Source organism: Heliconius melpomene, chromosome 8 (assembly GCF_056956725.1).
Source record: "Heliconius melpomene rosina isolate 202511_hmr_F chromosome 8, ASM5695672v1, whole genome shotgun sequence".
Classification (NCBI taxonomy): Eukaryota; Metazoa; Arthropoda; class Insecta; order Lepidoptera; family Nymphalidae; genus Heliconius; species Heliconius melpomene.
Genome location: NC_140396.1, coordinates 79,736 through 107,253, shown reverse-complemented (window position 1 = coordinate 107,253; position 27,518 = coordinate 79,736). Strand labels below are relative to the sequence as shown.

The window sequence follows — 27,518 nt, the reverse complement described above, 5'->3', positions numbered from 1 at the left end:
ATGTATAATATATAACTACAGTTTGTGACAAGAATAACAACTTCCACAGACTCGCAGGTGTCCGCCACATTAGGTAAACTTAATTTTTGACATTATAATGAAGTTTTATATAAAATTATTTATGTAGTGAGCCTGCCTTTGAATAAACAACAACGACAACAACAACAACAACACTGGCATAAAAACAGTTTCTTTTCAATTTTCTTTCCTACATCGATGAATGCTTGAAAGGACATTGATCAATGGCGAGCTGATCGGGAGCCTCGGGCGGCGGACCCCAATATCAATAAATATCATATTTTATCGGAGTTACCACCGCCTTCGCCACCACCACCACTCCGCATGCCGCCTGATTCTATCCATCTGTTATGCCCCGATATAATATAATCAACAACTCATATTAAAATGGTTGTTATTTATGTAACAACTTTTAAAAATAAAACATCTAAAGTTATAGAAGTGACACTAATCTTTTAGTTTTTTTATTATGGTCGTAGACTTGATTTCGACAGACTGGTCACTCAGACCGACCAGGAGGGATATCCAGGAGACAGGGGGGGCGGACCTGGCGCGCGGGTCTCTGCGACCGTGACTGTGACATGACGCGGGGATTTGTCAAGCTTGCGCACGATTTATGTGGCTTGTCACATGCTTGGACCAACGAGGGCGACTGAAGCTAATTATATTAAATTTATAACATAAAAGTAAATTTCCAAGGTTTATTACATTTATAGATAGATACACCTAGACTGTAGTGCAGACACTTTAATTAAATAGAATGGATATGGAACGTGTAAATAAAGTTTAATGAGTAGCGAGCAAATAATAATTCCGCATGCAATCACTGAGAGGGATTAAAATTTCATAATCGAATTGCCTACAGCTATTGTGCGTGTTTACAGTGCGCGGGGGGGGGGGGAGGCAGTGGGAGTGCAGGGGGTGGTATCGTCATCGGATTAAATTAATGTAATCTAACAAGCTCGCGCTGTGCCTGCGTGACGCGTCGCGGATGCTCGTGTCGCATTCAGAGGCACTCGAGCTGAATCCTCCCCCTCGCTCCCGGCCTCGCACCACTCCGCTGCGCCGCCAGCGACTGAGTTATTAATACTTACGCGTGCGTGTACTCCATTTAATGAGCGAACTCTCCTCGCTTTGATCATACCTCAGCTGCTGTATTATGAGAGAGGTGCCTCCTAATGCAACCCCTATAGGTACCATAGGTACCGCAGGTATTTGTAGGTACAGTGGTATAGTAAAATATATTTGAAAACCTCCTCGTATATCTAAGCATGTTTACACGTTCATACGAAACATACGAAACATACTGGCTCATTGCTGCCTGCGTCGGTTCTGCTCAAACTTGTATGTGTTCGCAGGCAATTTATTACGTTGTTACAGCAACAGAGCTTCAATAAGAAGAGGTTTCACGAACTGTGGACAGCAGCACGCAGGACTGGCCGCGGCGCGCAATGCTCGTAATGCAAATCAACTACGAGCATTTGACAGCTGTAGCCTTTATTGTGAGAATAATGAAATTAAATAGTGTTTGCCGCAAAAGAGCGGCGTCCCACTCCGGACCTGCATCACGGAACGTGCGCAGCTCAACGCCGGCGAGCTAATCACCGAGCGCTGTTGTAACTCAACCCCTTTCCCGAAATCGAATTTTATTCAATTAAAAATGCAATTAAAATGTAAAGCGCTCCTATAATATAGTAGAATATTCAAAAAGAGTTGGTTTCATCCCCGACGTAACGCCACCGTCCCGCAATAAGCCCGCAATAAATAACGAGCGCGCGGAGACGAATATTAATTGAATGTAATTTATCGGATCGTTTATTCTAGTTAATGACGCTTCGGTGCGCCGCGTCGTAGCCTCGTAGCGGCGACGGGTATGTATGTGTATGTATAGTGCAGCCTTCTCACGCTTATCGGGCAACACCAAGAACAGAAAAAAACAGAAGAAAAGAGCGTCGGGTGAATAACAAGTCATAATGCAAATGATCGAATTCGAACACATCAGTATTAAACTTCAGGTGCAGCTACGCCGCTTAAGTAGTGTGGTGCTAGCTCCTACCAAAGCGTGCACTGTATGGCCCTACCTCTACATCCGCGCCGTCACCACCGTACCTTACTCTACGTGGTCTGAGAAGCCATAAGGAGATGGCTCCAATGCTCATTTGAGTTTTCATTAGAGCTGAAAGTACCGCGGCACGAGGCACCCCCCGTAATGCTCGTTATGGAAATATTTCTGAATAACTTCTAGCACTCCATTAGTGTGATGGAATTTTTGCGAATGGTTAGTTTCATCGGCAGTCACGTCCGCCTCCCCCTCTCTACCCCTCACTCCCCCTCGGGCACGTGTTAATCAGTGCGTATGCAAATGCCTTCATTAGCGTTCGACGCCGTCCGTCGCCCGCTGACCAAAGACCACCCAGGGCAGGATCCGCGGCCGACACCGCTTCAACGAGCCAAGCCTGGATGCTCGCGTCAAGTACATTGTGAAATTGTACAAAACTTTAGTATGAAGTTTAATTTGTATTAGGTAATAATTGTCTAGTAGCTATACTGTGTTTTGTCGACTCGGTTGGCGAGCCCGACTCGCGCTTGTCCAGTTGTTCAATTTTTTCAATCTTTAATCATATGATTAAAGATTTTAGTATTAATTATGAACATTTGACCCTGCTGATACTTGACCTTGATTAGTTTTAAATCATCCAAATGTCTTGACCAGATATAGTAATAATCTGTGTAGGTATTTATTATAGATATGACCAAACATTGACACCTCTGATGCGCTCTCAGAACGATACCTACGATAGTATATTATAATGGTATGTATTTTTTCAAATATATATGTATTATGTTTATATATTAGAATTTAATATGACATGTAAGTTTATTTACACCACCCACTCTATTTTATCAGATTTCCTAACCCAAAGGTTGTCTGGTAGAAATCGCTGATTAGCGATAAGGCTGCCTTTTGTGTGTCAATTGTTATAATTCTGTCGTTTTTATACTCTTCTTTTTCTTCTTAATGTGTAATTGTGCACAATAAAGTGTAAATAAATAAATACTTACAATACTTTCGTCTATATTTAACGAGTCATTCGCGTAGAAACAGAATGTGCGAGCTCCGGCACACCTCACACGGCCACAGACAGTGTGTGTGTGTGTGAGCCCGGTGAGCCGTCAGCCGCGCGGCGGTGAAACTGCAGCTATTACAGTACTCACGTATCGCGTCCATTTCATTGAGCAATAAAATCTCTGTTTATGGCAACTCAATGCCAGCACAATGCGTGATAAGAGGTTGCGGCGATAAGGGGAGGGGCAGGGTATGAGGAGGGGGAAAGTGGAGGAGTTATAGGGCCTAGCTAGTAGGTAACATTCAAGCGATACCGGCGTGAGGCTTCTCGCACTCTCGAATGTGCCATAAAGTGCACCGTGGGGGTTGATCGCATGCTTCTACGCTCTGATGCAACTACTTATGTCATGTTTACGAACAAACTTACACCACAGTCGGTGTTGTTGTCGGACTATGGGTATGGTATGTTATGGACTGAGTGATAAATAGACTAGTTTTAAGATTCCGTACTTCAAAAGGTAAAAATAGAACCCTTATATCATCACTTTGTTGTCCGTCTATCAAGGAGATTTATCTCGAGATCGCGTTGATGTATCGGTCTGAAATTAATATAAAATATTGAATTGTGTGCTACTGAATTAATTTTGTGCTGCAGAAAAAACGTTCAAGCTTCTAAGTCGCACGCAAAACGCAATCAAAAGTTACAGCCTTTATGCCGTAAATTTCCGCAAGATTTAAGTTAAATGTAAGGATGTTATTATTTACATCCCTTTCATGTGAATAACCCACGTACACTAATGCGGTGAAAACAAAAACTTCCAATAATATTTTTTTGTAACATTACACGTTTCAGATCTTTCGGATATCGACGCAGCTTAATTTTTATAAATAAAATAAAGCGTACAAAACTAAAGAAAAAACTTTTAGTTTAAAAATTAGTTTAAAACGTTTAGTTTAAAAACTAAACAATTGCTATTTATTTTTCATTTCAAACTATTTTTGTAGTTTGATATGTAAAATAAAAAAAAATAATATGACAGTACAGTGCGGCGGCGGTTGAGGAAAATGATAATAGTTTTATAGAGTTTGTCTTAAATTTACGTCCAACAAAATTATTTTAATCTGTGCCAATTAGAATAGGAGAAGCTTATAATATCTGCTGATTATAACATTGACTTAAAATTGATTCTGACCGATATTTATTATATGAGACTACCCGAATGTACTTAAAGTAAATAATTAAAATGGATTAAATGCAGTACAATTCTCGAATTTTTTTCATTTTAAAAATATTGTACATGTTACCGAATTATATTCCTAAAATATTGGATTATCTGTTATTCTTATTATTGATATCATTTTGACAGCGAATGTAATTGTCAAGCCGCTGTTCCAGTGTCAACATAACCTCAAATGTGCAAATGGGAATAATTGCAGGAATAAGGTTTATTAACGTGGTTTAAAAGTAACATTTGTATAAATAAGTTATTATCAAGTATATTTAATTAAATAAGAGTGCCAATTTATTTGCTTGCTGCCAATGGAATGTGCTCTCAGTATTTCTATTTGGATTTAGAAACAAACCTGTAAGTATGGCTGTAATATTGCGTAACAAAAAAATACTTTATGTTCTGATAAATAAAGCTTTGTGTATATTTATTAATAAATTTGTCATGAATTTCTACATATAGTAGCTACTTCTACTTATATTTGATTTGTTCAACAAAAACATCTGAAACATGCTATTATAACATGATATGTTACCATGTATCACTTATATCAAATTTCCAGATATACTAGTTTTATTTCTATTTTGTACATTTATATTTATACAGACAAACATTTAATTTAAAAAATAAGTTACTAGATACAATATATGTATATATCCTGTTCCTTTAAATAAAAATATGAAAAACCCTTAAGTTCTTTTAAGTTACAAATATATTTTTATACTTACTACTTGTACTGTTGTACTATATGCAAATTTTGAAATGTAGAAATACAAAGTAGTATAATTATTATGTACTAGTGGCCTACTTGTGGGCTAGAACAGAGGGTACCGGCAATTGACAGCTACAAGCGTAGGTTTGAGTCCTGACCTTGCTCCCTCACCAGATTAGAACCTAGGCTTGCTGTCATTGACCAGAGAGATACTTATATACTTGGTGCAAGAATTCCATAATGCATTTTACCTATACACCTATACACACAGTTCAGGGATATTCTAAGACAGAATCATTAAAATAAACAGAGCATTAAATAAATTTAATTTTACAATTTCTCAAAAAGTATATGTCTAAATTACATAAACCAAAACTTGTCTTCATTAAATTTCCTTAATAGTAGAATAACTTTTGCTCATAAGTATATATTTTCATTATAATTTCCAATTTTCAATTATTTTTTTTTGTCACATAATACCTTATTTATAAGATTTAGATAAATGAGATTAGATAAGGTGTTACAATTTTTTTTAAGTACTAATGAATTTACACAGTATTTAAATATATTTAACCAGTTCTGCAGCTTACTCGGTTAAAGCAATTTGATGGTGTTCATTATTATTGTTATTTCGTTATTTACAGATAACTATAAATTACATTGTAATATTACATATAGCCTATAACATTTGTAAAAATGTAGCTTTCACACAAAACCTTGTATCCTATGTAAAAGCTTTGTAACCTATCTAAGAGGACAGTACCTCAACCAACTATTGTATATCTTATAAGTGAAGTTGAATTCAACTAGTAGTTTCAGAGATCTTAGCATTTAAATAAACAAACTCTTATGCTTTACTTATATATTATACTAGCATACATGTGCAGCTTCGCTTGCTTATTTGCACCCTTAGGGGTGAATTCTAATAAACCATGAAACAATTATTTTTAGAGTTTCAATTTCAAATTGAATAAAATCTAAAAAAACTACGAAACACATGTTCAATTAAATATTTTTAAGAGTCTGAATTTCAAATTTTATAAAAATTGGTGCCAATTTAATAAATTTGCCATACAAACTTTGAACTCTTATTTCACCCGCTTTAGGGTTAAAATTTTTCAAAATCCCTTCTTAGTGGATGTCCAGATTACACAAAATAAACATCTGTCCAAATTTCACATTTCTATCATCAGCGGTTACGCCTGTGCGTGCATCGTACCTCAGTCAGTGAGAACATGTATTTTTATATATATAGATTAGTAGAATTTAATAGATATTACTATGAGAATAACAATTTTATTATTTTGTATTATAACAACTCAACTCAACACCAAATGCCTCCAGAATTCAGCAGAATATGGGGAACGAGAGTGTCTTAACAGTAGGTTCCTTCTGCCTACCCTGCTGTGTGTGGGACAGCAGGAAGTTGATTTATTAAAGCAATTTTTAATGTTTATTATCTATTTCTATATTTTAATCACCAACACAGCATACAATAACAATTTAAACAGTGTTTGTTTACATTATCATTTATCATTATAAAAATAAAAAAATAAAAATGTTTATTATTCGGACAACACATGATCCATATATGTTAGTAATAATACAATAAAACTTAATATATAGTGTTAGTACTTAGTAACTAGTAGTGACATTGTAATGTCACACATGTGCCGGATCAGCGGACACTGTTGCGGCTGCCGCGCACTCGCCTTAAAAGAGAGCTTGCTTTCTTTCGGAGAATGGCCGGGAAACTGTCAACCCCTGCGTGCGCGAACATACTCGAGGCGCTACAGTACCGCGGCAGCCCCGGCAATGCCCTGAAGGCGTTATTGTATTGAACACGCAACGCGCTGTACGACCTCTGAGTATAGTTGACCCACAGACTACTCGTATAAAAGGAAGTGCAGTAGGCTTTAAAAAGTATCCCCACAGGCAGCCACACAGTGCCTGCTTATTTTCAGGGCCAGACTACCCTCTGCCCTACCCACCCGGTGTCGCTGTAAAGGCCAATAGGGCTAACAGCATTAACTTCAAGTCCGAAAAAAAAAAAAAAAAAAAAAAAAAAAAAAAGCTTTAAAAAGCGTGATCTTCACTGCAGTTGAGCAACGAGCAAATCTGCGAGCCAACATGTTCGCCCTGATCGACAACGCCCTGCGCTCTCGCTCAATATCTAAGTCATCCTTTAGGTCTTCTGTGACAATGTAGCCGAGATACTTGAATTGGTGTACTCTAGCAAGATTTTTCCCATTAAGCTTAATTGAAGGCACATTTTCCGGTACTTTGTTTCCAGACTTAAAGACTAGAATATTCACTCTTCTTACTATTGTACACCAATCCATGCACTTCAGCATATGACTCACAAAAAGCCAGCATCTTCCTAATAGCACTGACAGAGGGAGCCAGCAGCACCATGTCATCCGCGTAACTAATATTATTAAAACAAACACTACCGATATGGCATTATGGATTATTCATTTTTAAACATGTTAATCATGAACATTTCAGGAACTCACCAGACAGAGCAGAATTGTCTGTGCAGAGCACGGTGCAGCAAGCGCTCCGTGAGTTATTTGGGGAGTGTTGCCCAGCACGTGTCGACGTACTCCGTACCCGTGACGGCGGAGCACGCTGCGTGCTGCGGGTGAGAGCGTCGCACCTGCGCCACGTGCGCGCTGCACTCGCCCTCGCTGCGCCTGCGGTGCGTGTGCGGGTGCAGGCCGCCTCGCTACAGGCACTTGTGTAACTAGCTGAAGATAAATACATACTTGTGTAGTTTAAGGATATATATCTAACTACACAACATGAGCTCACAGACACGAGCCTCTTGGGCTCTAGGTGAAGGCGGCAAAGATGTAGTGGTGGTGGCTGCACGTGAAGAACTGGCGGCGCCCAGCACTGTGGTCCTGCCTGAGCCAGAACCCGCACCTGGCCTACTTCTACCAGATGGCAGCATTAATTGGGGATGCCCCTGCCTCGGAGGGATGGCCACTGGACCGTGTGGTCCTCAGTTCCGTGATGCCTTTGAATGCTTCCACTACAGGTATATTTATATATATAGATATATAATAATATAATATAAAAATAGGTAGATACCTAGGTCTAAACAGGGTTAACCCAAAAAACCACTTATTCAAGAGATATTAAAACTGTATGCACAACAAGCTTTTCCTATCAGTAAAGATTTGTTATTAATTTTGTTTGTAACTTAAACGAACCATAATATTGTGGATACTAAATATTTTAGTCATTTATTGTAGCTAAAAGTTAGTCCCCTTGAGATCTGGTTATGAGATATTGTGTGACAAACTCTTATCAACAGCTTTATACACTATATTAAATACTAGCGTGTAGGGGTCTACATGATTATTCATTTAATAAACAGAATTGACTGGCAGTCAAATGTGTTGATGTAAATGAATAATTTAATTTCCTTGTTCAGAAACAGCCTTAAATGTTAAATTATTGATTTGGGTAAGGATTTATAATATTCTTTGTAAAATAACTCTAATGTTTGCATATTACATAAAATACCCAAATCAAATCAAATAATCCAATATCGAAATGAATCCAAAATAATTAATTGAGAACCTCCTCCTTGTTTTGAAAGTTTAAAATACAGATTAATACAAACAAATACAGATTTATTATAAGTATAAGTAAAGATATGGATTGCTACATATTTGCAGGCAAACTCATGCTTTTAGATCATTCAAATGACTATACCTTTTTTTTAATGAACCGATTTTGATGAAACATACTTTAGATGTTAAGCTGAGTTAAAAAATAGAAATTTCTATTCTTTTTTTTAAGTGCCCCTCTACTCATTTCAGTCAAAAATACGAAATGTACAAACAAAATATTTTTACTGTTTTATTATATACTAGTGGGCCCGGACGCGGCTACGCCCGCGAAAATATAAGCCTAAATAATTAAAATAAGTTAAAAAATAATAATAAGTGGAGATTTATTATTAGAAAAAATATCTGAGTAACCGAAATGAACAAACAAAAGAAGTAAAAGTAACTAAAGGAAATTATTAATATTAGAAAAAGTACCTAAAGTTTGACGTGCGCGCATACTTAACATTTTTCTATATTAATTAATTATTCTTGCCGGCTCTTCTCAGCAGAACTGCCTTCCGAACCGGTGGTAGCTTTTTGTTCATATGTTTATTCGACGATTCAAAAGTGCTTATTATAAGTTTATTTGAATAAAGAATATTTTGAATTTGAATTTGAAAAAAAAAAAAAATAATTTTTGTGAACAATATTAAATAAAATCCGAAAAGATTAAAATTACGATATTTTAAGTGTATAACATCGGTATAGATAACCGAACTGAGATAAATTAATTATAAGCAGCAAATAATTACATAAAAAATAATAGTAATTCGAAAATATATAAAAATTTACAAAATCATCAGTCATCTGCCCGTTCGCGTAACTCAAGCAACAAACTTTGCAAGCCGTTGCTTAGCAACGCGTAGCGACGATTGTTATTAAAATGGCGGAATAAATTACATGTCAAATTAAAATGTATTTTAATATATTAGTATATACCGACCATATTACAAATATAAGAAAAAAAAAAGTATCCTATGTTCATCCCGGTACTCTCATGTATCTCTATATATGTATTTTATCACTATTAAATTAGCGGTTTGGCCCTGATTGCGTAAAAGACAGACAGACAGACAGACAGAGTTACTTTCGAATTTATAATATAGGTATGGATAGAGATTAATATAATTAATGTTTAATACGTGTATTAATGGAATGTGACAAATGAAATATGCCAACAGTATAACATAATGAGAGTGTTTGTTACATCAATTTCAAATATTTTTTTTTTATTTATGTTAAACAAATAATAATTTATCTTTTTTCTTTATGTTTAAAAATAATGAAACATTTATTGAAAATAAAAAAAACAATGTATGATATTTCCAGTGAGGCGGATCCGAAGGGCAGCGACTGCTATGAGAAGTTCAGTGTGATGCAGGAGTGCATGGCGCAGTACCCCGAGCTGTACGGCAAGGATGACGATGACGAGCTCGCCGCTGCACTCGACGAGGCCGCCAACTCTGCCTCCACACTTGCCGCCGACCCCGCCACCCCCACCGATACCGCCGCTGACCCCGCCAAATAGACAGTTACCACACATTTTAGGATATGCATAATTCATCCCACAATGAACTTAATGAACTTTAAACCCTAGAGGGGAGGAGGGTTCCTTGTCGCATATTATGTTACATTTATGACACCTTAGTATGACCTCATAAATAATAAATTATTAAATCAAACACCAGTTCAGCAGCAAATGTTATTCAAAGGAGACAAACTTTTAGGCTAAATGTAAAGAGTTGAGATGTGGTCAAAAAAAGTATTTTTTTTTTTTTATTCATTTTTGGAATAGCAAATAATAATTAATTGTATGTCAATTAAAGTGGAGAAAAATGAAAAAAAAAAAAAAAATAGTTTCATATCCTTAACCGATTAAATTCAATCATATGTTAAATGACAGATGCGACAGTTGATTGACAATGACATCGTGTCTAATGATTTTTGCATTTTCAATTTTGTTGTTGACAACTTGTACTTCTATTTATCTTTTTTATTACCGGTCAATTTCCTTCGTGTGTTTTCCATACAACGTGTCATTGGCGAAATAAATTGTGCTCAACTGGCACGCTCGAAACGCCATATATCGAGAAATCAATCAATCAATCAACTTGTACTTCTTGTTGAATTCTGAGAACATCAAATACATCGAATTAGGTATCACCACGTAGAAGATTCGACAACCGGAGCCGGTGTATCAATTGTTATTTCTTAATACCTAGAAACCGACAGAGACATCCTTTGAAACAAGCAATAACAACAAATCAAATCTCCAATAACTCCGCTCTCAGATTGCCAAAATTTATAGAATTTTCAGGGAGGGAATGATGAACCTGAACATATTAAATCATACCATTTTCATCTCTTTACATACTGGTCCCAAAAATGTATGGAATCGTTTCAGTTTCCTTTCGTGTTTTAATTCTTGGATGTTGTATTTTCAAATGTTATGTCTTTAATTTGGGAACCCTAATATCTTAACACATAACGTAATTTATGAATGTCCTCACTATCTTGAGCCATGACATACTTATAGCAGATTCACACAATCCTGTAAATAGCAGGGCTGGCAGAGCAAACTCGGGAAATTAGTGTTAAGATACTCCGTTGCCATTAAGACATTTGTTTTCCTTACTTTCCGACAAATTCTGGAGCCATTTCATGAGTGGCGGGACTCACGCCGCGTTATGCTTCAACACGAACAGAAAATTGAAAATTAAATATATCAGCAGGAATCAATTCCAACTTGTAGTGTTGTTTACAGTCACACTTTTGTGCAACTGTGCCGCAGGACACACAACTATATAATAATAATAATTTATATTTTTCTTGTAATTATAATTTTACAGAACCTAGAAAAGGAATTTTTTGAAGCCAAAAAAAAAAGTTTAATCAATTTAATCAATTTTATATTGATAAAAGATAACATTTATTATCAACTTTCGTGATTTGTGATGAATGCAACTAAATATGATTTTAGTGATATTTAAATAATTTCCTGATATTTGAATCTTTTATGTGAATAAGTAATGTTCTTAGTTTTCCAATATCAACACATGGTGTTTTTCTTTGAACCATGGTCATGTCACGGCTCAAATTCATGTTTAAGTACACAACTCCAATACATTTGTTATTTTATTGAAATAGAAGAGTTTATGTTAATTTATTAAGCATTGTGAATATGGACTAGCTCAGACATACTACTTTTATTATTTAGTATAATAGTAGGTTATAAAATAAAGAATGTTACATGTAAATAGGCATTTTTATTTGTTTCTAAAACTATTCGCATCCTCGCTCGCGGGCATCCACGGAGTTCGGACGTGTTTTCTGTTGTATCATAATTCTACAACCTGTGAGTAGTACACACACCTTAAGAAAGAAACAAATATAGTGCACTAACTGCCGCTTTATTGCAACTGCGCTTTTTAAACCAATCACCAGCTGCAACGCCGTTGACGAGCTATCAATTGCGTCGACGCATCTGTCTCATTCTGCCACATCTAACAGTTGGATTGCATTGCTTTGCATGCCGTCGGCTACTGTTACAAATAGGCCTACACTATAAATTATTATATTTTAAAATGGCTTTACAACGCACTCCGCCAAACACAAACATATCGAAAAGCACTCCCCAGCTCCATGAATCAACATTTGGTGATTTGGACACACTCGAAACTAATGTAAGCATTAAAAAGAGATTTAAACGGTCGTTTGAAGAAATAACGGATAACACGAATTCGTTTACTTCAGAAATAAAATCGATGATAGCTGATTTTATAACCCAACAAGATAAAAAATTTGAAAATATCACTCAAACATTGAATTCCATTAAAGAACAAAACTTTGAAATTCAAAAATCGGTTGACTTTATGTCGGAAAAGTATGACGAGCTAATAAATCAAGTGGCTATATTGGAATCAGAAAACAAAACCTCTAAATGTCGAATACAAGAACTAGAAGAAAAATTGGAAACTCAAGAACGTAACTCCCGGTCTACTACGGTTGAGATTCGAAATGTTCCCAAAGTAGAAAAAGAAAACAAAGATCGCTTATAGTCTGGCAAATATGTTATTGATAATGGGAAGCACGCACGGCAAATTGCGCAGTATACTATGCGCAGAGAACGTTCGATCAGTGTTACCCTGTTATGTTGTTTTACCCCACGCTTAGCAAATCACATTTACCTATACGATAATTAAAATATCTGTCTATCATGTTTATGTTGTAGTTAATTATACAAAACGAAAATTTTATGAGGATACGTAAATATCGAAAAATAATCAGCTGTTCCATACATTGTTGTCAAGAATAAAATCAAGACTAGCCCGAAAAGTATAATCATTTTTTTTTGTCAATAAATAATTAATCAATTCTAAGCTTCTGCTTATATATCTAATGGCACATGATATTTATCTATATATATATATATATATATATACACACTTATGTACAACATAAACATTCAGTATGCATAATACAAGCTTATATACAATGCAATATGGATAAAGAAATATGTGGCAATATTTAAGATTATATATATAAAAAAAATATTGGGTAAATTATTTAAATAAATTTTGGGGAAAAAAAAATGAGAGTGAGGTATCCCTTTGCCATACAAGTTACTGTGCGTCAGTGTGAGCGCTACGTCCTTACAGGAAATTCGCACCCACACGTCTTTAAAGGTACTATCGAGCTCACACTATATTGTTCAAACAAGAATATAATTAATTGTAAACAAAAATGCCTTTTACCGTTTTGATTATTTGCTTTATTATTTGTTAATTTTTATTTTTTACTTTCTTGCATGCATTAATTAACGTTTTAAATAAAACGGTAATAAAATTTTGATTTAATTTGGAGTTATAATTTATTAACATCATTTATTTGTTAAGACCTCTATTTCCATTATTTAAAAAAATTTTTACTTACCCATAAGTTGATTTTGCATGTTGCCTAACGCCAAAATCTTGTATTTGTTTGCTTGTTTTATATATTAAATTTACTTTTTAAATTTTACTTTTTTTATTGAATTTGGATTGAGAAGATTTGTATGTGGCCTCATTATAATAATTTAATTTAGTTTTTTATTTAATTTACCATATCTTCATTTTGCATGTTGCTTTGGTGTTTTTTACTAATTTTTATAATATTACTAGATAAATATGCTCTACTACGCCATTCCGCATATATGATGCTATCATATGATATTATATTCATATTTCATAGTAATGAACTGATAGCGTTGCACTCGACTGTACCGTAGCCCGGTCACACCCCGCAACGATTCCCCGCGACCCCTAACGGGGAATCGGTCCGGCGTGAGCGGGTGTCTATGTGCAGACATCAAAATACGCTTTCTGCGCAATTTGCCGCGCGTGCTTCCCATTATCAATAACATATTTGCCAGACTATAATAGATATTATAAACAAAGTGGGTGCCATAGTGAAGCAACCCCCATTCCACGAAAATCTCGAAATAAGAGAAATTTATCGACCAAAATCAAAAAATGAAACTGTTATAGTGGACTCCACAACGACTACAAGGAAATCAATGTTCATAAAATGTGTTATTGCCTACAATAAGTCACAAAAACTACTACACCAACCAACACTTAATACCTCGAACCTTAATATTCAAGGCCCACCTAAAACCATATTTATATCAGACTTCTTAACTACAAAAGCCCGTCGGCTATATTTTTTAGCCAGGCAGCAAGCACGAGAGCAGAACTACTACAGATGCTGGACCTCTTTCGGCAGAGTTTTCATCCAAAAACAAGAAGCTTCTCCTATTACTCGTATCGAGGAACAAGAAGATCTCAGAAAATTAGTGTGAATTTACTATTTATTCTCGATAAATGTGCGACCTCTTGTGTGTTTATTTTATTATTTAGCCTTTATTTTTTACTTTATAACCTGTATATTGCATATAAAATTATGTTAAATTTTAGTCTAATTAAGTACAATAATATACAATACATATACAAAACTCAACTAAAAACTATTTACACTTATACATCAGCTATTTATATATACATTCCTATAAGGTTTTCCACATTTGTTTATTTTTATTTATATTTTTATTTATATTTTGTAGTAATTTGTCTAAATGCTATATGATATCTAGTATTGTTGATTACTTGTTCTGTACGCGTTAGCTCCTTTATTTGTCTGTGTGTGTGTGCCTATTTATAAATAAAATCCGATAATTATAAAGAAGACATGGAAGTAATCAACAATAACCTCGATGAATTCTCAATATCACACTCTTCCCTGTGTGATATTGAAAATTGCTCGACACTAGTCCCTATTTCTAATAAATGTCTCAAAGTCATAACACAGAACATACGTAGTTTAAATCGTAACATTCCTAGCTTCCTGACACTAATAAATAGAAGCCAAGTGAAATGGGATATTATTATATTAACAGAATGTTGGCTACCATCTGTATCCCATGTTCCGCTTATAGAGGGTTATAGTAGTACTTCTACCACTCGTAATTTTACCCAAAACGAAGGGGTTATTGTTTATTATCTCGAAAGTATCAACATTAACATTGAAGAGGCTAACCTAAGTAATGCAAATTGTTTAGTACTAAATATTAATAATGATATTATAGTTATGTCTATTTATCGACCACCGGGACATAGGGATACCACTGGTTTTATAGAAACACTAGAAAAACTTCTTAAGAGTTATTCTAAATATAAAAATATAATAATTACGGGTGACATTAATATTGACATTGTGGAACACTCACCTGATACTAGAAGCAACTACTACTTAAATATATTAGCTGAACATGGATTATTAGCAGGGCATACCCTTCCCACGCACGGGCGCACTTGTTTAGACCATGTTATGATAAAAACTAAACTAAATGTATATTGTTATGTCGCCCAAACGTCAATAACTGATCACGAGACCGTTTTTTTCTTTTTAACCCTAGATTCATGTGTTACACATGCTTTTAAAAAACACACTTGTCAACGTATTAACTTTGAAAAATTGGATTCATGTATAAAAACTATTGACTTTTCTGAAATTTACACATATAATGACGTGAACAGAGCTACTAAACACTTGATTTCATTGCTAAGTAATATAATACTAAGTAACACTACCTTTAAAAATATACCTAATAGAAAAATAAGGACTAAGCCGTGGATTACTCCAGGGATACTTAGGTGTATGCGCAATAGGGACAAAATGCATCAAAAATTAAAACAAAAACCAAACGATGAAATTTTGATAAAAACGTATAAATAGAAATTTTTGTAATACCTTATTGAAGAAACTTAAAAGAGATTTTGAGAGTCAGGATATTAAAAAGGCAAGCTCTGACAAGAAAAAACTTTGGGAAACATTGAAAAAGACCACCTTTCGAACTAAGGAACAAGTACCAGCCACAAACCTCCTCTCCGCTTTAGAACCCCAAAAAAGCGTTGATAAAGTAAATTCCTACTTTACTAACGTTGGAAAAAATTTAGCAGAAAAACTCTTGCCTAATTCATGTCTGCACTCCTCTTCCTCCAAAATATTGTCGAGTTCTTTTATGTTACTTCCTACTGACGAGATTGAACTGAATAAAATTATATTATATAGTTTAAAAGCCGACTGTGCCATGGGTATTGATAAAATACCCAATAAAATTATAAAAAGGTATAAACATATACTTATCCCTCCTTTGGTATATATATGCAACCTTGCTTTTACTTCAGGAATCTTTCCTGCATCATTTAAGACTGCCTTGATCATACCTATTTATAAGAGCGGAGATAAGAACCGTGTTGATAATTACAGGCCAATTTCGATTTTACCGTCACTATCTAAGTGTCTCGAAAATCTAATAAATAATAGATTAGTCCATTACTTAGAAAGATTTAATCTCTTGTCAACAAATCAATTTGGATTTCGTATCAAAAGATCAACATCAGATGCGGTGCACTCTCTTACAGACCATATAGTAACAGGCTTAGATAATAAAAAGAAGTGTATTGCAGTTTTTTTAGATTTAGCTAAAGCATTCGACACTGTTTCGATTCCAACCTTGATAACTAAATTAGAATGCTTAGGAATTAGGGGTCTACCGCTAGAGCTCTTTAAATCATATTTAAATGGTCGCTCCCAGATAGTTAAAATTGGTGATTATACTAGTCAATCCCTACCAGTAATATATGGAATTCCTCAAGGTAGTGTGCTCGGCCCTACGCTCTTCATAACCTATTTAAATGATTTATGCCAACTTTCTCTGTCTAATGGTAAAATCATAACGTTTGCTGATGACACAGTCCTAGTCTTCAAAGCTGGCTCTTGGACTAACGTATACTGTAAAGCTCAGGAGGGTATCAACATAGTCAAGAAGTGGCTAAATAATCATCTTCTTACATTGAATGTTGAGAAAACAAAATATTTAACTATTATATATGTAACGTAAATAAAACACTGAGTTCCTTCAATAAGTATTGTATTGGCTAGGTAGCCTGACACGAACTAACTTGTCATATATAATTTCAACTTACCCACTTAAATTCACTTTATTATTTAACAAAGCAAATAAGTACCTACATTTAAATCTATATAACAATCTTTGACTTTAGATATGACATACCTCCCCAATAAGATAGCTTTACAATAATTTAAAAATCAACACAAAATAACATTACAATATAACAATCAATTTAAACAATGAGCATTCTCAACTACTTGCGGCCTCTGATAAGGTGACTTTGCACGTACACTAAACTTATATTTTATTTTTCCTATGCTATCTGAAGTACTAGGAATTCCTAACATTTCAGCCCATTCTGTGGCATCTGGTATAGCAATGATTTCTTCCTCTGCCTGACTATTCTCCTCCTCTTTGTTTCCATTGATATCATCCATATCTTTATCCATATCTACATCTATATTCTCAGAAGTTATATTTGGTGATAAATGTTCACGATTATCATTTACCTCTCTCTCAGTTTGAGTTGCTGCTGGAGTCATTTTAATTAACTGGTCAATATGTCTATTAATAATCGTCCCCTCACTCGTCTCCACTTTATAATTAGATGGACCTGACTTTTCATTAATTACACCAGGAAGCCACCTTGGACCAGTTTGGTTGTAATTTCTATACATTACTTTCTGATTTACATTAGTTTGACGGGGTTTCTTTTGATTATTATTATAAATTTCCTGTTCATTTTTTGTATTTCTCAAATTATCTGGATGCAAAGTATCTAATAGAGTACGCAAACGCCTCTTCATTAGTAATTCTGATGGACTTTTATTAGTTGTTACGCATGGTGTACTCCTAAGAGCTAGTAACAAATTAGGAATTTTAACAGCCCACGATAAGTTATCCATTTTATTGAGTTTTCCTTTTATCGTTTTAACCCTGCGCTCAGCCAAACCATTAGTAGCTGGGTGGTAAGGTGCTGTCGTTACATGCCTAATATTATTGGCCTTCAAAAAATTCTGCATATCATTTGATTTAAAAGAAGTGCCATTGTCTGATACTAACACTTCACACAAACCATGGGTTGCAAATACTGATCTTAATAAGCTAATGGCTGTTGCAGACGTAGTATTATTTACCACAAACACTTCAGGCCATCTGGAGTATGCATCCACCATGATCAAGAAATATTTATTCTTATATGGTCCGGCCCAATCAATATGGATCCTTGACCAGGGTCTAGTGGGCGTAATCCACTCATGCACTACCTTAGGAGGCATATGTCGATTTTCTAAGCATTTCGAACAACTTCCAATCATTAATTCAATATCTTCACTGAGACCTGGCCACCACACGTAACTCCGAGCAACTGACTTTGTTTGAACTATTCCTGAATGTGCTTTATGTAGAACTTGTAATACATGTTGTCTAAGTGCACTCGGTATAAATACACGACAACCGAGAAGTATGCAATCGTCTTGCAGTGATAATTCAAGTTTGTGTAACCAAAATGGACGGAGACATTTGTCATTAATTTTTGTTGGCCACCCATGCTTTATATAGTGCATCACTTGACATAAAGTTTTGTCTTGTTTTGTTGCTAAAGCAACGCGTTCGGCATCAAAAGGAAAATCAGCTGGTGCTTCAGCCATTAATAAAATATCACTCAAACTTTGCTCTGGTTGTTCGGCCACTGGCTGAGGCCATCTGCTAAGACTGTCGGCATATAAAATTTGAGATCCAGGTTTGTATACTATTTCATAATTATGTGCAGTCAATGCAATAGCAATTCTAGTTAGTCGAGGCGAGAGCATAGTTGGCATAGGTTTTTTAGGATCGAAAATGCCAAGTAGAGGTTTATGGTCCGTAACTATACGGAAACGCCTTGCCATCAGGTAATTATTAAATTTTGTTATACCGAACATAATAGACGCTGCCTCTTTATCAAGCTGCGAATAACGCCTTTCGTGTGAATGAAGAGTTCTAGATGCCATTGCTATTGGACGTTCTTCCATATCCTCCATTTCATGAGATAATACATTCCCCAACTCCATACTCTGAGCTGTCACAGGTGAGTATTAATGGTTTATTAACATCATAATGTACCAAGGTTACGTCGAAGGTAAGTAAACTTTTAGCTGTTTCGAATGCACTCTGCTCTACTTTTGACCATTTCCAACTACTTTTCGCGTCCAATAAACGATGTAAAGGCTCTAATACCGTAGCTTTGTGTGGAACAAATCGCTCATAAAAATTGTATAGGCCAAGAAATGCTTGCAACTCTTTCTTGTTTTTCGGTGCAGGAGTTTTCACAATAGACTCCACCTTACTAGGTGCTGGGTGTATACCTTCTGAATCTATGACAAAACCAAGAAATTCAACCTTCTTCTGAGCAAATTTACATTTCATTTTGTTTAAGCGCAGTCCTGCTTTTTCTATTTTTCCAAGTACCATGTCTAAGCTTTCCAGCATTTCCGACATCGACCGGCCACTAATTATAATGTCGTCGATCAATACTGCAACACCTGGAATGCCCGCTAATAACGAGGTCATTAAGCGCTGGAATATTCCTGGACAAGCTTTAACGCCAAATGCTAACCTGTGTACAGTGTATAGGCCTTTACAAGTATTTAAAGTAAGTAGTTTTGAAATGTTATCGTCCACAACCACTTGGGTATATGCTCTGTCTAGGTCTAATGTTGTAAAAATTTTTCCACCGGCAACTGTGGCAAAAACTTCATTAGCCGTTGGCATCGGGTATGTATCTGATTCCGTCGCCTCGTTCACTGTACTGCGGTAATCTCCGCATAGTCTTATTTCACCAGACTTTTTTACTATAGGTACCACAGGTGTAGCCCATTCTGAAAATGATACGGGACACAAAACTCCTTCGTGTTCTAACCTGTCTATCTCGTTTTCAACCCGTTCCCTAAGGGCATATGGCACAGGGCGAGCTTTTAAAAACCGAGGATTTGCACCAGATTTCACATGTATAGCAACGGGATTACCATTGTACGTACCAAGGCCATCTCTAAATACATTGGTATGCTTTGTTATTACCTTCTGCAATTGCGCCAGATCATCGCTAGCAATGAAATTAATGTTCATTGTGATATCTAGAGGCGCGAGCCAATTGCGACCAAGTAGATTTAGACCGTTCCCTTTAGCTACTATCATTGTCAAATCTCTTAAGACATTCTTATAACGCACTGGCAATGTTGCCTGCCCAAGCAATTTTACAGGTGTTTCAGTCTGCAGACTGCAGAGCACACTCCATGTGCGCTCATTGATGAGAGAGAAACTAGCCCCCGTATCGACTTGCATCCGCACGGGCATGTCAGCAATAAAAATATCAACTTCGTAAGGTGGCATCCGCGTAGCACTCTGCATATTGTAAATACCATTTAATAGATCTCCATTATCTGCAATCTGTGTGAAATTAACGTCCTTCTGGTTAGACTTTTTCTTTTTAACACAAATTTTTTCAACGTGCCCTCGCTTTTTACAAAATCGGCAAATTGCGTTGACAAAACGACATTCTCCCGCGTGTCGGTTCCCACATCGGTAACACAACCGATTAGACACTGTTGTTTGTACGGCGTTAACGTCCATCGGCTCGTCGGCGTCGTCTTGCGATGTCCCGGCGCGCGCCCTTACGTCCGCGACGGCGCCGCTGTTGATGCCCGCGGTACCGTGTATCATGCGCACATCACGATCTGCACTTTCTGATGGTAACACAGCATTCACTACGTCCTGATACTGTAAATTGTCGCGTTTTAATAGTTTGTATTGTAATCTACTATCACTCACACACGAGTTTGTCGCGTAACATTCTTTCTAAGTCTGTAAAATTACACTTGGCACTAAGTTTTCTCACATCTGCAATAAAGTCTGAAGCTAATTCACCGCGTTTTTGTTCCCGTTTATAAAACTTATATGACATTGTTATTTCATTTGGAGTAGGACTGTAATGCCTACTTAGAATTGCTTCTATTTCGGTAAAAGTCACATCGGTTGCTTTCCTAGGCGTAATCAACGCAACCAAAGTATCATACACTCGCGAACCACACACTGTGAAAAAATTAGCACGCTTAACATTGTCCACGATGACGCCATTTGCCTCGAAACAAAACTTCAATCGGTCTATGTAACTGTCCCAGTTAGCCGAGTCTGGATTGTATTCTTCAAATCTTATAGCTTTATTATCCATTTTGTATAATTTTTAACTTCTCGTCGCCAATATTATATATGTAACGTAAATAAAACACTGAGTTCCTTCAATAAGTATTGTATTGGCTAGGTAGCCTGACACGAACTAACTTGTCATATATAATTTCAACTTACCCACTTAAATTCACTTTATTATTTAACAAAGCAAATAAGTACCTACATTTAAATCTATATAACAATCTTTGACTTTAGATATGACATTAACCTTCTCCATTAACAAAGTGTCGATTTCGTCTAACCTTCAGTTAACCGCTCACTCTTGCAACTTATCTCTTCAGTCTCGCTGTTCCTGTAAGCCGCTTCAGCGTGCTAACGTAGTTAAATATTTAGGTGTGGATATTGATCATCACTTAAGCTTTGAAACTCATATTAATAACTTAACAATAAGATTACGCAAATTAATTTACATATTCAAAAATCTACGCCACATTGCTGACCGTGATATTATTAAAACAGTGTATTTTGCGATCTGCCAATCCGTTATTGGCTATTGCATCACGTCTTGGGGAGGATGCTATAAGTCCCAAAGGCTAAAACTGGAAAGAGCCCAAAGAGCTATCCTAAAAGTAAGTGCATTTCTTCCAATATTATATTCAACAAGTGAACTTTATAAACAATGGAATGTACTTACTGTTAGGCAAATCTTTGTACTACAAACGATTCTTAAAAAACATACAGAATTAGTTTATAACCCAAAATTAATTATCAGTAAACATAGAAAAGGTACTGTATGTCCTACATCCACCCATAGAACCAATTTTTCTCGTAAGTTTTATGTTTTTCTTGGTAACTTTCTATATAATAAGTTAAATACAAAATTACTATTTTACGGCATGACTAAATTGAAAACTAAGAAAGCTCTTACCAACTGGCTCCTAGACATGACGTACGATTCTACTGAAAAAATATTAATTAACTAATATGTATAATTGCATAATGTATTAAAAATATAATAGGTCGTTTTGAAATCCCTTATACATCCCTAAAATCGCTTATCTATATATATAAAAGGACTTGTCCTCACTGACTGAGGTAAGACGCGCGCACAGCCGTAACCGCTGTGCGTAGAAACGTGGAATTTGGACTAATGTTTACTTTCGTTATCTGGACATCCACTAAGAAGGGATTTTGAAAAATTTTAACTCTAAAGGGGTGAAATAGGGGTTGAAAGTTTGTATAGAAAAAAAATTAAAACGGCACCGATTCTTATAAAATTTAAAATTTAGATTTTTAAAAGTATTTAATTGAACACGTGTTTCATCGTTTTCTAGAATTCTCCCCCTAAGGGTGCATATAAGGAGTTGAAAGTCTGTATAGATTTTTTTTTAAATCGGCACCAATTTTTATAACATTTGAAATTCAGACTCTTAAAAGTATTTAATTGAACATGTGTTTCATGGTTTTCTAGAATTCACCCCCTAAGGGTGCAAATAAGGGGTTGAAAGTTAGTATGGAAAAATCTTCAAATCGCCACCGATTTTTATAAAATTAGAAATTTAGACTCTTAAAAATATTTCATTGAACACATGTTTTATGGTTTATTAGAATTCACCCCCAAAATAAGCAAGCGGAGCTGCGCGCGTCCGCTAGTACATTCATATACTCCCAACCATTTTTCCTATAAAATTAATCAATACTATAAAAATAGCTTTACACACACCCACGCACACACACACCCACGCACACACATACCCACACACACACACATACCCACACACACACATACACACACACACACACACACGCACACACCCACACTCACGCGCAATCAACTTTTTAATGTAATATTTATTGTACTGTTATTTGTTTTCTCAATCATGTTAATATAATAACACAAGCCCAGAGCTTAGTACAAGCGTCAGTCTCATATGATTGCCTCCTTATCTTTCTGTTTGTATACAATGTGATGTGATGAGATATAAATTTTATTTATTATTATTATTATTATTATTCTTTGTACCCTGTTCCTTAGTCTATCTATATGTTATATATAAACATCACATACGTGATTTAAGGTATTTTTTAGCTTCTCTCGCTTCTTTGCATCTCGCACATAGCAGGGTAGGCAGAGAGACCTCTGTCCCCCACTTACCGCCGAATTCGGGAGGCATTGCGTGTCAAAATGGCGGAACTCAACGCCGCGGTTTGTCTTGTTACCAGAGCAATGTAATAAAAATATTTCATTTCTTTGTATGGAAATCGAACCCACAATCTGTGGCGTTTACAATTGCATACTTGTGCCCTTGCGCTATGACTGGTTTCATAAATTTAAAATTAATGTTTTTCAAGTTATTTCTTTATAAGATCCACCAACAGAAAATACGGATGTACTTAAATACACAAGTTAACTAAAAAAAATACATTGCAGTGTTATTTCCCTTACAGGTAGAGACAACATGCACCAATAGTACCTATGTTTTTTGTTTTTTAGTATTAACTGAAGTTAAATAACTAGAGACTAATATAAAACACCAACATTTTAAAACACATATTAGTATTTGCTCAATGTTAATTATAGCAGTACTTTTGACCAATACACAATATTTATTAATTAAAACATTTAAGTTACTTTAAGTTAATTTGCTAACAATGAACTAAGTATGTTAATAGTTCATTATAACCTAATAACAAATCACGATTGTTTTTATGTAGACTATTTATTTTCTCTTCTTCGTTTAATTTGAAGCAAGGAACATAATATGCTAGAGAGATTTGAAGTAAAAATGTCACCGGCATTTAACGTAAGTCGTAAGCCATCAAAATTTGTCCTTCAAGAAAAGTTATAGATACCTCATACCAAGTTTCGTTAGTTTCTCATTATTTTATTATAGTACATAATTTAATTTCATAATAAAATACTAGACATATAAATTTAGAATAAGATATTTGAAACTAGTCGTATTTCTATTTTATAAAATAATTGCGTCAGAGACATAGACAATAATTATTTTTATAGGGGACATAAGTTCACCTAAACAGTAATCTAGGTGATAAATCAGTTAAATGAAAAAATACGAAGGCTGGATAACAATATAATTTAAATAACTTAAATTACATTTTATAAAACTTGTGCGTATCTCCTGAACAGTGTACTCTTTTTATTTAATATTCTATAACCTATCTCAATAGAGGCAATATCCAGAGACTATAGAGTTCTACAGATGTCGCCACTCGCTAGCTGTTTGACATTTGTGCGACGTAGTGACGTATGACGTATGACGTAGAGTCGTAGGTAAATAAAAGACCGACACTATGAGGCTTTATTTTTACAAATTGTACAATGTTTATGCTTTAAAAATACTATTACATTTTAAAACAAAAAGTATTTTTTACTAATACATTAAGTTTGATGAATCTGAATGTTTCTTATTAAGTATATAAAACAAAGATTTTGCAATAATATACAAAACAATAATAAAACTTGGGTAATGACAAAGTACATCATCTTTATAGTATTCAAAATTATTAAAGGAATTATTTAATAATATTATTATTTAATATAGCATTTCAAAATAAAGTAAATATTTAAATCGAACAAATGGTGAATAATCTTATTATTCTTTCTATTACCTTCTTCTTATTATTGTAACAATGATTCCCGGGATGAAGCCTAAATAATAGGAAAAAAGAGAAATATTTAATATATTTTAAAACTTGTCATTTCCTATTTTAGATTTTTTTATAATAATGTAAACATTTAACACTAAACAATATAAACCTATTTTCATATAGCTATACATATTATAGCCATAATGATGAGAAGGCAGGCATTCTTGATAATTACATTAATATGAATCTAATGGACTAACTTCAATGTAAAATAAATATTTTTGATAGTTTATGAATAACAGACAAAGAGATATTAATAAAGTTACTTTTACCTTGCAAGAAACATTCCGTGATTATTTTAAGCATTTAAATACCTGGATAATGTCCTATCATGCTGAGAATGCTGTAGTTCTAATAAATCTGACCTCATTAGTGGATACTCTAAAAAATGTACAAAATTATTATGATTTTCAATGAAAATTTTTCATTAGAAGTAAACATTATGAATATTATTCACTTTAAAATAACTCTCATCTTATAGAAGTATCTATATTCTATAGAGTTAAAATAAAAAAAGAAATACATGTTTATTATGGCTGTTGGTTGGTTGGCCCAGAGTTGGCTGTCATATAGAAGATGTATGTGTTAACAATATTAGCTATGCTGACGATATGGTGCTGCTGAGTGCATCTGTCTGTGGCATAAGAAAATTAGTATCTTTATGTGAGTCGTATGCTAAGTCACATGGACTAATGTATAATGTAAATAAGAGTCAAATAATGATGTTTAATGTCAGAGGCAAGTGTAGGAGAGAACTACCACCGGTTTTTCTAAATAATTGTAGCTTAGGTAGGGTGGATAGTTTTAAATATCTTGGCCACTACTTGACCTCTGATTTAAAAGACGATACTGATATTGAACGGGAGCGGAGAGCGTTGTCGGTGAGGGCGAATATGCTTGCTCGTAGGTTTGCACGTAGTTCTCCCAATGTTAAAATAACATTATTTAGAGCATATTGTACATCTTTTTACACGTGCAGCCTGTGGGCAGGATATACTCAAATATCCTATAGCGCTCTCCGCATTCAGTACAATAACGCGTTCAGGGTGCTGTTGGGGCTACCTCGATACTGCAGTGCCTCAGGCATGTTCGCTGAAGCGCGTGTTGACTGTTTTTACGCCCTCATGAGAAAAAGATGCGAGTCTCTGGTGCGTAGGGTACGGGGTAGTGCCAACAAATTACTAAACATGACATCCAGTAGACTGGATTGTATATACATGAATGATTGCTGTTCCGTTGCGAACGGGACGGTACACGGTGCAGCGATGATTCACGTGTATTGGAACATTTATTTAAAATATAATTATAATTGTAACTAACCTAGTCTGTAAGAAATATTGTTTACTAACCATAACGAGTCGAACCTAAAAGGGGCAATGTCACAAAGAGATGATACGGTGATAGAGGCACTGATCCAAAAACTCAAGGAAGGCGTTCTGCATGAGCCAGGCCAAATCTAGTAGGTGAAGGTGTTCTTTACATGTATAAAGTAATTATATAAAATAAGTTATATATGTTAATAACATTTAAAAAAAAAAATATGTCGGTAGGGGTCTCATCCAACCATTCTAGTATAAGCTCTAGATATAAGTACAGTTTAAATTGTCCTAAAATTAAGTACGCCACATTAAAATAACTTTTATAAAATAAAAAAAGGCACGGGCAACTATGCGCCCGTGGATGTGATGTTAAAATAAAAAAAAAAAAAAAACCATAACGAGTCTCTGGTCACTTAAATAAAAAAATATATTATTATTATTTTATGTTTTTATTTTAATTTCTCAGCTTATAGCTAATTACGTTTGCGGCAGTTGAGGGATTGAAAAAAAACCGAATAATTATTAATTATTTATTAATTATTTATTAATTATATATTAATACAATTATCTTAAAACTAACGACTGCTTTAATCGAAGTGAGAATAAAGAGTGTTTTTAACTTCTAATAAGATATTATAATTACGAGAATTAAAACACAGGTGCATTGGACAATTCGAAGAAATCGCTGGGTGGTCGCCCGAGATCAGGCGAGGCACTTTGGTACGTCAGCATATTCGTAGGGTTAGGGTTCCTTAACTCCTCCACGCCTAGAGAGGCAACTATTTGAGAATGTTGAGTGAAAAAGTTGCCGGAGTACTCGCTTCCTTAGGATCTTCTGGGTTATCTCCATCTTCCAAGCTTTCTTCATTCTTTGCAATAGTTTTCTTGTACTTTTTATATTGTAATAAAATGATGAGTGCACCTGCACTGAATAATATTGCATATACTGGTATAGTTGTATGATATACTGTAGAATCCTTTTCGTGTTCAATGTGTAGCGGTGATTGCATCACAATTTTATCCTTGGTTCTATGGAGTCCATGAGGATTTATAGATGATATATTAATAGTTGTATCTGATGATTGAGTTCTACTTGGCAGAGATACCAGCTGCTATGTTTCGGGCATTCGGCCTCTATGTACAAGAATGAATTCTCGTTTGTTGCAATGAAAGGAGAGGATGGGATAAGAGCCTGTGATTTTTTATTAGGTACTACTGCTAATCTATATAATAAAAAAAATATCTTTAGAAATAATAGGAAA

At 35.0% G+C, this 27,518-nt stretch overlaps 3 protein-coding genes across 3 annotated transcripts; 2 read left to right on the top strand and 1 right to left on the bottom strand.

The window, feature by feature from the left end:
* The first annotated feature begins 4,443 nt into the window (after window positions 1-4,443).
* LOC146536580 (mitochondrial intermembrane space import and assembly protein 40) lies at window positions 4,444-10,341 on the top strand. The gene is made up of 3 exons (XM_085189261.1): window positions 4,444-4,671; window positions 7,535-8,069; window positions 9,979-10,341. The coding sequence occupies exons 2-3, from the start codon at window positions 7,831-7,833 to the stop codon at window positions 10,175-10,177; spliced, it is 438 nt and encodes a 145-aa protein (XP_085045387.1). The 5' UTR covers window positions 4,444-4,671; window positions 7,535-7,830; the 3' UTR covers window positions 10,178-10,341.
* LOC146536581 (uncharacterized) lies at window positions 6,602-7,380 on the bottom strand. The gene is made up of 2 exons (XM_085189614.1): window positions 7,112-7,380; window positions 6,602-6,951 (listed from the first exon to the last, which is right to left on the bottom strand). Exons 1-2 carry the CDS (start codon window positions 7,378-7,380, stop codon window positions 6,705-6,707), a joined length of 516 nt encoding a protein of 171 aa, XP_085045740.1. The 3' UTR covers window positions 6,602-6,704.
* A 15,133-nt stretch (window positions 10,342-25,474) lies between the features above and the next one.
* Window positions 25,475-26,564, top strand: LOC146536579 (uncharacterized). Its single transcript, XM_085189484.1, has one exon. The coding sequence runs from the start codon at window positions 25,549-25,551 to the stop codon at window positions 26,254-26,256; it is 708 nt and encodes a 235-aa protein (XP_085045610.1). The 5' UTR covers window positions 25,475-25,548; the 3' UTR covers window positions 26,257-26,564.
* Window positions 26,565-27,518: the final 954 nt, after the last annotated feature.

What these genes read in the sequence shown, in the direction of transcription:
- LOC146536581 (XM_085189614.1), bottom strand. Translation starts at nt 7,380, where the DNA reads ATGCTGAAGTGCATGGATTGGTGTACAATAGTAAGAAGAGTGAATATT. An exon ending in TCAACTGCAGTGAAGATCAC is followed by an intron (nt 6,952 to 7,111) that starts GCTTTTTAAAGC and finishes GCCTGTGGGGAT; the next exon opens with ACTTTTTAAAGCCTACTGCA.
- LOC146536580 (XM_085189261.1), top strand. Translation starts at nt 7,831, where the DNA reads ATGAGCTCACAGACACGAGCCTCTTGGGCTCTAGGTGAAGGCGGCAAA. An exon ending in TTTGAATGCTTCCACTACAG is followed by an intron (nt 8,070 to 9,978) that starts GTATATTTATAT and finishes TGATATTTCCAG; the next exon opens with TGAGGCGGATCCGAAGGGCA.
- LOC146536579 (XM_085189484.1), top strand. Translation starts at nt 25,549, where the DNA reads ATGGTGCTGCTGAGTGCATCTGTCTGTGGCATAAGAAAATTAGTATCT.